This window comes from Taurulus bubalis (assembly GCF_910589615.1).
Source record: "Taurulus bubalis genome assembly, chromosome: 3".
In the NCBI taxonomy this organism is placed as follows: domain Eukaryota; kingdom Metazoa; phylum Chordata; class Actinopteri; order Perciformes; family Cottidae; genus Taurulus; species Taurulus bubalis.
The window spans coordinates 35,125,065-35,135,962 of NC_136591.1; the positions used below are offsets into that span (position 1 = coordinate 35,125,065).

General features: G+C 46.2%; 1 protein-coding gene across 1 annotated transcript; it reads right to left on the minus strand.

Annotated features, from left to right (window-relative positions):
- Nucleotides 1-28: 28 nt before the first annotated feature.
- On the minus strand, nt 29-6,922 carry mfsd4b (major facilitator superfamily domain containing 4B; the record flags this gene model as incomplete). Its single annotated transcript, XM_079215985.1, has 4 exons — nt 29-2,875; nt 3,717-3,833; nt 5,775-5,943; nt 6,653-6,922. 4 exons carry the CDS (start codon nt 6,920-6,922, stop codon nt 1,545-1,547), a joined length of 1,887 nt encoding a protein of 628 aa, XP_079072111.1. The 3' UTR covers nt 29-1,544.
- Between the last annotated feature and the right edge of the window lie 3,976 nt (nt 6,923-10,898).

Here is a 10,898-nt window from a genome sequence, read left to right on the forward strand (position 1 = left end):
AGTATTTTTCTGTGTGTGCAGACCGTCTGGTTTAAGCCCCTCCCCCTTCCCCACTCCCAGGTTTTGTGTGCGTCTTCATGCTTGTTCACTGCCATCTCCATTAGCTGCTATGAGCTGAGCGAAGTCTTTGGTGACACAGCGACCGACTGAGAGCGGCCCACTGGAGGGCGATTGTTGTGTCTTGTAGCAGTTTGAAGTCATTGTTTTTTTTAAAGGAGCTCCTTACAAGTCGAAAGACAAACTACATTCAAACCACTAATTGACTTTTCTTCATTTTTTTTTTATCGACTGCAGTCTTTTTTTGTAAATAGTTCCTGTATAGCTCCATCTTTATTCTCACTGTGCATTAGCATTAACAAAAAAGAAACTACGACTATCGCTCCGGCCATGAATGCAATCGAATCTGTTTTTATGCATTCTGCTTCAGGATGCCATGTTTCATGTTTCTTTTAACCTTGATTGTATTGATATCCATTTTTGGCAGATTTGACACTTCTTACTCTCCCGTCTTGAGTGTGGGAACTGGAAACTATTTCAGTATTTCCAAAAACAAAATCTGGGACTGTTGCAATACTGTGTTTTGATAATTTATGTCATGAAGAGTCTATCGTTTCCCTGTGCATATATATGGTTTTGTGTACATTTCCAATTTTCTGAGCAAAAAAAAAAGAGAAAGAAATCTATCATCAAACCATGTCGAGATCCAATCCTCAATTCTCCATACAGCCGTACACAGGATCTGTGTATTTGTATAAATGTATAAAAAAAAATAATAATGAAGGAGGTGTTTTTTTTTTTGTTTGTTTTTAATGGACATTGCTGTGGGTGGAGGTTTGAGATTGATATAATAAAAAGTCAATGTATTAAAATGCATTCTGTCAATGATTCAGTTAAAAAAAAGAAAGTTCTATTGAACACATGATTGAGATCCACACAGAAGCCACAGAACATTACAGAACATGACAATAACAAAACTCTGCTCTTTAATAAAGTGCAACAAAGAAAACAATTTAATTTAAATCCCACAACGAGCATCACATCCGTGTCCGGCTGTTAAGAAACCACTGCAGTAACGCATGATGGGTTTACATTTTTAAAACGTGTGTTTTTGACAGCAAGAGTGGCCCGATGATGATGATGATGATGATGAAGAAGAGTGAGAGGGTCTCATCCACTCTGCTCATGTGCCCTCCAGCAAGGCACTCAATTCGACCGGTTTTCTGGCCCAATGTGACCTTTGACGTCACTGTGGAGGGCCAACACAGAAGCCTCGAGGGGAATCAATGATTTCATCAATGACGTATTCTGTCATTTCAAACATCAAAGTGCAGCTCAAAATCGGATCAGATTTTGAGCTGCACTTCATCCAGGACCTACTTTCCGTCGACACAGCTTTCGGTCGGTGTTTCAGTCCGCACGCAGTAAATCGCCTGTTCATAAATGTTAGAATTTTCCGGTTCTCGACAACTGACGAACTGACGCTCAAACATGTGGAGGCTCTCGTAGTTTTTAGTGAGGAGACAAACGGCATCCAGGAGGAGGTTTCAGTCCCGCTTCTCTCGGTCCAGAGAGAGCAGTAGTTTGCGTCTCGGGGAGTCTCCCACCAGGGAGATGGTGTCTGAGAAAGAGGCTCCGCCCACAGGCTCCGCCTCCTGGGTGTTGGAGGCAGCAGCGCTCCCTGTTGGACCCTCAGGGGGGGAGGAGGAGGCCTTGCTGGGGGAACGGATGAGACTCGCCGTGTCATCCATCTCGATGACCTCAAAGTCTGCGTCGTTCCACTGATCGGCCTCGATGTCCTGCTGCTCCTTCTCTTCCTCGTCCTCCTCCTCCTCCTCGTCGTTGGCCCCCGAGTCCAGCAGCGCCTGCCGGTATTCGCTGTCGTCCGCGTCGGGCCGCCCCCCGGCGCGGGGCTTCCTGCTCTGGCCGCCGGGGGCCGAGGCCAGCTTGCACATGACCGGGAAGAGGATGGCGGTGAAGGTGGCGGTGATGAGCGACAGGTACATGAGCAGGGGCTGGCCCGGGAACTTCCCCAGCAGGAAGCCCACGAGAGCGGGAAGCACCATCTCGCCCAACGCTGCGCCCACCACGAAGGCGGCCGCCGTCCGGCCCGTCACCGTGGTGTACTGCTCCACCCAGGAGATGCCGCTGGGGAAGGTGGTGGCCATGGAGGCGCCGTACAGCCCGGTGCAAACCCACAGGGCCACCGTGCTCTTGCTGAAGAGGCAGAGAAGCAGGGAGGACACGGTGGAGCCCACCAGGCTGAGCAGGATCATGGTGCCCGGGTACACGCAGGATGCAAAGAAGATGGCCAACCCCCTGCAGGCGGCGAACGCCGCCCAGAACAAGGAGTTCAGCCCGGCGGCCTGGGACTGAGGCATGGCGGCGTAGTCCTTGGCGAAGGTGAAGATGAAAGAGCCGTACGCCACCTCGGCGCCTACGTAGGCGAAGAAGAAGAGGCAGAGCAGGGCGATGAGGGCCGTGTGGTGTTTGGCCACCGGCGGCTTCCCCGACGACGCCTTGGCTTGGTCGCGTGACGCTCCGCTGCGGCAGTAGAGGATGAAGAAGAGGAAGGAGACCAGAAAGATGTAGGCGCCGATCACGACGTAGGCCCACATGGACTTGAGGGTGCCGATCCTGCTGTGGACGTAGCGGGCCATCGCGTGAGCGTCGGACACTTTGGGGATTTGCGGCGTGGCGACGAGAGGCGTGGAGTTGGTCGGCGCGACGATTCCCGCGCTGCCGTTGCCGCCGGGCCCAAACAGCAGCTTGGCGATGATCGGAGAGACGAAGGCCCCGGCGGCGAAGCTGAAGTGCAGCGCCTGCATGTGAGGGCCCGCCTGCTCGCCCCACGTGTTCAGAATGAGGACATTCCCACCTGACGGGCACAGGAGGAAAACACAGACTATTTAATGAACCGGCGGCGACGGCGTTCCAGCGTCCTGCGGTGACATCATCCTGTAATGTTTGCCTTCCTTTTGAAAGGTTGACTTTTCGTGGATGCACGCTGTGCAAAAACAGACGTTTCTGCGATAAATGTTACATTTTTTCCAGGTAATGAAGGTTTTCTACGAAGGTATGAAAATACAGAGCTCAGCAGGTATCAGAGATTAGGTTTTAAAATAATGTGTGCATATAAATTAATAACCAGTGCCCTCAAAGTAATATTATATGGATACGACTCATCTCAGAAAATGTTTTTAAGGAGCAGCAAAGATAACACAATGGGTTGTGTGTTAAAAAAACACAACTTGAAGCCATATAGCTGTCAAAACTTAGGACTTCACAGACTGTGTTCCAAGAAAGATGGCTAGCTGGTAGCATTAATGCTAAATGCAGCCAGCAGGCCAAAGAGATATAGTTCTCAGTGGAGACCAAAACAGAGCTAAAAGTAATGCATGATGGACCAGACTGAATGAATGTTGCTGTGTGTCGGCCGGATGTGTAAACACATTCACCTTATCTATATCTGTAGGCTTTACAAGGTGTGTCTGCACCTTATTGTGCCAAAAAGAATCAAGTAATCCAGGTTTGACAATCTAGAGGAAGTCATCTCCATAGTTCAACAGAAAGTAGATAAACAAGTTCACAACGTACTGTGTGTGTAGCATCTCAGGCTCCAGGTATAATTCTTCACTAAAGGTTCTAACGCTGAACTACGAGCTAAAAGGTTTCACTGACTCGTACCAGTTGCTTCTGCATTGGAGTGTTTTTCATACCTGTGTCCAGAATACCCATCGACATCCCAATGCTGGACATGAGCCCAGTGAGGACCAGCGCTTGCTGACAGAAGGGGATCGCAAACATGCCGACGGATGTGATCAGCATAGAAAAACCTGAAAGGGGAGATAATGAGGAAAAAAACCTGTAATTTTAGTAGAATATATGTAAGACCCTGAGCATATATCTGAATCTGTCATAGCCGAGTGCAAAATATACCACTAAAATGTCAGAAAGATGTCAGTGTATAGTATGCATGCCATAAAACACGTCTCAGGCTCTCGGACCATCAGCACCGGTTCCCCCCAAGGCTGCGTTCTTTCCCCGCTGCTCTTCTCCCTGTACACCAACAGCTGCACCTCCAGTCACCAGTCCGTCAAGCTCCTGAAGTTCGCGGATGACACCACCCTCATCGGACTCATCGCTGGTGGGGACGAGTCTGCCTACAGGTGGGAGACTGACCACCGGGTGACTTGGTGCAGCCAGAACAACCTGGAGCTCAACGCTCTGAAGACAGTGGAGATGGTTGTGGACTTCAGAAAGAATGCAGCCCCACCCGCCCCTCTCATCCTGTGTGACTCCCCCGTCGACGCTGTGGAGTCCTTCCGCTTCCTGGGCTCCATCATTTCCCAGGACCTCAAGTGGGAGCTGAACATCAGCTCCATCACAAAGAAGGCCCAGCAGGGGATGTTCTTCCTGAGGCAGCTGAGGAAATTCAACCGGCCAAAGAAAATGATGGTGCAGTTCTACACCGCCATCGTTGAGTCCATCCTCTGCTCCTCTATCTCCGTCTGGCACGCTGCAGCCACTGCCAAGGACAAGGCCGGGCTGCAGCGCATCATCCGCTCTGCGGAGAGGGTGATTGGCTGCAATTTGCCATCCCTCCAGGTCCTGTCCACTTCCAGGTCACTGAAGCGGGCAAGAAAGATCGCAGCTGACCCCTCTCACCCTGGACACAACCTGTTCGTGTCCCTTCCCTCTGGCAGGAGGTTGAGGTCCATCAGGACTAAGACCTCACGCCACACTAACAGTTTCTTCCCGTCGGCAGTCGGGCTCATCAACAGAGCCCGGGTTCCCCACTGACTGACTATCACAGGACTATTCACGGACCATTCTTTCGGATCTTTTATTCCTTTCTCTCCTCCTACCGGTCACTCCACTGCACAATTCATATTTAAACACTCACGCCACATACACTTAACTTTAACTTAAACACACACGTCACTCTAACATACACTTACATTAATGTCATCTGTTGTCTGAGCACTTTATCCTTATCTGATTTAGACATCATTGCACTGTTGCTGTCGTTGATTGTTGTTTGTCTCGTCTAATGTCTAATGTATGCACCTTCTGCTTAACTAAATTCCTCGTTTGTGCAAACATTCCTGGCAATAAACGGTTTCTGATTCTGATTCTGTAGTCATATTGTAGCATGTCATAAAATGCCATACTTTGTTAGTCCATATTAAGTGACTAAAATGGCATGAATAGTCATGAGAAAGTCCCAGTATAGTTAACATAAAAAGTCAAATCAAAACATGATATAATTGTCATAGTATAGTTTGTCTTTGAAATCATAAAAAATGTATCGTACAGTATTCCATTAAGTCAAAATCTAGGAAGTAATTTAAAAGTAATAGCATGGTACAACTTCATAGCAGGTCATAAAAGTAATATTATAGTATATTAAAACCAATTTAAAAAGTAATTTAAGAGTATGTCATTCAAATGAAAAAGTAGTAAGTGTAGTATGTCATAAAAAGTAATAATGTCAATTAAGTATGTTTAATAAGTTATGAAATTGGCATAGTATGTCATGAGATGTAACAAAAAGTAGAAGTTACTATTTAAGAGGCAATGAAAAAGTTACAGTAGTGTGTCAGATGAAAACCTCAGAGTATACTGAATAAAGGCCACGAGGAGCCCCGTTTGAGACTGGGACTGGGACTGGGTGAGTTTTAAGAGCCGATGGAAATGAGGACTTATCCCCGGCTATCCCAGCACCCCCACATGCAGCTCCAGTGCAACATCTGCAACAGCTGCATGCGGTTTACCTAGCAGGATGTGGGGGTTCATGCAGTCGAAGAGGATTCCTCCAAAGAGGGAACCGCCGATGTAGCCCGCGGACCGGCCCACGAAGATGTAAGAAATATTGCTGATGTTCTGCTTCACGTTTATGGCCAGGTCCTCGAATGTGGGGCCAAGAACGGAGATGCTCATCCCCTAGAGAGAGAAGGGAAAACATTCAAATAAAGCAAGCAGGAGTAAATGTACTCTCTCTCTCTCATTGTAAGGAGAGAGAGAGAGTACATTTACTGTGCGTGCACATTAAAAACAAATATCTAGAATAGAAATGAACACAGGGTGTTGCTGAAATAACAACAAAAGCCTCTGTGTCATTTTAGACCTTTCCACTGTGCAAATGGAGGAAGTAAGCGGACACCTGTGTGTGTGTGTGTGTGTGTGTGTGTGTGTGTGTGTGTGTGTGTGTGTGTGTGTGTGTGTGTCTGATACTAATCTGATGCAGATAACGTGTTTGAAGAGCAAGTTTTGCAACTATGTAAATCCTGTCCACTCAGGATCCTGCAGCACTCTGGATGTGTAATCCACATGGGACCAAGAGTGAGACACAACCAGAGAGTGTAACTCCTCCTTCCTCATTCACACGAGTCATAAAGTCAATACCTTAAAACAGGTGATTGTGATGCCGCCTGATTACACTAGAATGAGAGAACTAGACGACCTCAAACTAAAAGACCTAAGCTACTGAACACTGTGACGATGATATTAATACCAAACACAATAGGAGGCCTGGGGAAATTCACAATACAATTCACAATACATCCATATATATATATATATATATATATATATATATATAAAAATCCATATATTCTATTAAAAAAGCTAGAGCATTCACCGCTACACGTACCAAGCCTAGGAAAGATGCACAGAGCGCGAGCGTGACCATCCAGCGCGCGCACGCTCCTCCGCCCAGCACCTCCGTCCGGTCGTCGCATCCCGGCTTCGCGCTCCTCTTGGCCGCCTTCAGCGCGCTCTTCAGCCCCCTGCCCGCGTCCTTCCTCCTGTCGAACAGGGTGTCCTCCTCCTGGTCCTCGTTGTCGTCGTCTTCGTCCTCCATGCTGGCGAAACGAACGTGCTTCTTTTTGACAACAGTGTCTCGTGCGGCGGACGCAGACATACCTGTCAGTTGCTTACTACGCGGCGCCGTTCAACGGGCGAGTGTGTCAACAGCGATGGCCGCCCGAGAGCGGGTGCGTCGGCTTCGGGACGTTCTTCCGCGCGCGCCCCGTGTGTAGGTTCCTCGGGTGCCGAGCGGTTCAAATGCGGTCAGTCTCCTCTGAACCCGGAGGATGGCGGCGGGCCGGGTACCGACGGACGGGATCCTCCATATGGCAACACCAACGTATAGCTGCTGGGAGCTTGCACAGATCGTCTCGCGCACGGAGTCTCACTTGGGGCACGCACCTGATCCACGCGATGAACGTGGGAGAATATCCCGTTTTTTCATTCATATTTATTTCTCATTTGCACTCTTAGTTCATTGTAGCTCAGTATTTTCAAGTTTGGACTAATTCGAATGAGCTTGCCACATTTTGCCACGAATATACACAGTTTATATAATATAGACAGACAGTTTACATTGTCGTTGTCGTTCTTTGTACTCGGGGCAGAGTGAGACCTCTACACTGGCTTTTTCCTCTTTGACTCAGCTGACGCGTTAAAAATGGTCCAAAGGCTCCAGGAAGTAGTCGTCCCCGCAGCGAGAGGACACGGCGCCCTCTAGCGACGGCGCGCAGAAGTGGCTGAAGTAGTGCCACCAGTGTGTAACCTCTTATAAAACACCTGGGACCTATATCCAGCCTCTCTTTTTTTACATATAAATATAACTTTAGAGGTAAAAAACAATAATTGGGAGGCCAAACAAAACTAAAAGTACTTATTTTCGTACATTTCAATCTGAAGCAGGCGTACTTATGAGCCGAAGTGGACAATTACATGCTTGCAAATGATAATAAAGTAAAAATGCATTATGCATTAGACAATTACTACTATGATCGGTCAAAAATAATCTGCCCATTAGATTTTTATTTAATTTGCAATGAAAAATTGGCCATTTTGTGCCCCAGCAGTTGGGATTCATGCTGTGAAGACTTGATGTTGCTACTAAACACGAGCGTTGGATGGAATGGTCAATACACACAGCCCTGTTCCGTCTCAGTGGTTTGTTTGTTCTTACATAGTAATGCAATGTATCCTGTAAAATTAATGAGCAAATAAATCAAACTGCTTGTGTTGGTGGCATCTCTTCCAAAACCCTCGGATATCCACATGTAGGGCATTCATTACCACATACATTAGGGATATTTGTTCCCTGAGTAAAAGCCCCCTCAGGCAGCACTTCCTTGTCAGACTGCTTACAAATCCTGCTTCCTTTGGAAGGATGGGTAACCATGACTCAGTAAAAACCTGATGAAGCATGTGAACTGGGTACAAAGTGCAGGAAGGATTCCTAAAACGGCCTAAACTCTGGGAACGAGAGTATGTAGGGACTACAACGTGCAATGACAATGAGCAGACCTTGAATCATGTGTGTGTTACTGTTTGTTTGTTTGTTTGTTTGTTTGTGCTTTGCATTGGTGGATTCAAAGTGTCTCTGTCTGCTGTGTGAGCTCCACGATGACAATACTGACGTGGAGAGACAAATTCAGAGAAAGCCACGGGGAAATGTAAACATCTTTTCTTTTTTACTGCCTTAAAAATGCTGATTGCGTGTACATAATATTACATTGCATATGCACATCATGCAGTGTAGGAAAGATAGAAAAGTCATATTCTAGTAGAAAACATTTGGGGTATAACTCATGAGCAATAAGCATTAAAAAAAACAGAAATTAGGACAAAATTATGCTAAAATGGGGTGAGAGCTACAAATATGCACTTCTTGCAGCAAAGCGTTAAAGAAGTAAAAACAAAATGCACAAAGCCAGAAGCTCGATTAAGATGATGTAAAATAATAAACAGCAAATTCACAATTGAATGCTAAGGCGGACAAGTCTAAAAATATGCATGCCATAAAAAAAGAAGATAGGTTTGAATCGTAAGGCAACAGATGTGATTTAATCATAATTAATATATATATATATATATATATATATATATATATATATATATATATATATATATATATATATATATAATTCACGGGGAGAATAGTAATAAAAGCTTATTATATAAAAAAAAAGGCATTTCTGGTTCCGTGCAGAAAGCGCTTCAATAGAGCAATGTTTTTGGACAGCTAGAGATACTTTTTTTCGGAGACTTTGGGAGTTTATTTTCACGAGTCACGCTGCTCTGATGGACGGCCTCTGATGGAGGACGAGGACGGGCAGAGCTCCACACGAGCACCACATCAGAGGTAGAGTGTCACAGCCTGCAGAGGAGGAGGACGACCCTCACCCCCGCAGCAGAAATCCAGTCTCCCAGTTTTCCCAAAATCGTCACGCAGGACGTCCCGACAGGAGACTTCCTCTCCACCGGTTTGGTTCCACGCGACCTGCGAGCTCTAGGGAGCAAACAGGGTTTACACACTTTTTGGTCTTCGGGTAAATTAAAATCAAAGGCTTTAGGCAAATGCCCGTTAATTGCAGCACGACATTCTCCACACACAAAAAATAAATACATTATGAAAACATGAAACGAGCACCTTTCTCTCGAAGGCTGTGACCCCGGGCACAGAGTGAATGATTAACTGGACTTTACTGACTAGTCACGTAGTCAAAAGATAAAAGGTGTTTTATAAAAAGAGGAGGGGGGGAGGGAGAGGAGAGTACATATGCAGTATTTTTTTTATGTTGGTCCCTTTAAGAGGTCATCCGGTGATCTGCCGTTCACATGGCAACGGTTGTTTTACGACTTGGACCGCATCAGCTACTGGGCAAACTTCAATTTTCTGTCTCATACCAGGAATAGCATCTCTCTCTCTCTCTCTCTCTCTCTCTCTCTCTTTCTCTCTCACACTCACACTCACACTCACACACACACACACACACACAGAAATATTGGACCAAATTACAGAAATTTGACATTTTGGGAGATTCGCTCACATCCCACTGATCATCTTTGCACACATCCTGTACTCGACTGTACTCTCATAGACGAAGATAGTTAAACTGTACATTGCAATGCTCTCGGCCTCTGCAGTACTTTGCCTCTATTCTGCATTTCCTACGTTTGTTGAATGCAAATTTCTGATGAAAAACGATACAGCTTATTGTTTTTAAATTATTTTTCTTTCGTGCAGATCATACCAACGAGATCTGAGCGAGCTTCAGAGGAGCTGGAAGCCGAAACGGTGTCACAGATGTCACAGAGCCCGTCCAGCTGTTTCCAGTCCTGGTGGCGAGAAAGTGAATACGCGCGTTTCCCAAAGATGTCGACCTGATCCTTTGAAGACGTTACGGTGAAACACTGACAACGTTTTTTTAGGCACACAGGCAGCCGCTTTACGCGAATCAATCACAGTACAATCAGGGCCCGATTAACCCTCTATGGGGCCCCGGGGCCTCTATTTACCCTCTCCTTTGTATTGTGTTTAATTATTAACTAAACAGATTTGAGCTACAACTTTATGTGGGAATATACAACATGGAAGCTTAATATAAACTGAAATAATAAAAGACGGGGACCTCAATGTCAGGTAATAATAGCAGGTGTCTCCTCAAGGTCCCGATCTTTTCCGTTTATACTGAGCTTCAGTGAGTCACGGTGTAAAGAGATGAGACTTTGAATCCAGCCGGGTGGACAAGAGCTCATAAAGCGGCTTCCCTTGAAGTGCACCTTTACGGCTCAGACGATCCCAGAGCTTCACGACTAACCTGAGAGCACTCTGGATGTCCCTTTTTTATTTTTTAAATACTATGAACAGATCCCCACCCCCCAGACGGTATTAACATATTTGGCTTTAAGCGACAATAAAGATGGCGGGTTGAAGGAGAAATCTTTAGCAGACCAGTTTGAGTTGCAAAGACGTGAAGTCCAAGTCGGGTTCCCACACATGATCGGGTTCCTGGCTTGTATGATCCAATATGTGTTCTTTTTTGTGTGTTGGTTTTATGCCACATTTCTACATCTACAAACAACTGGTGGTGTTGAAA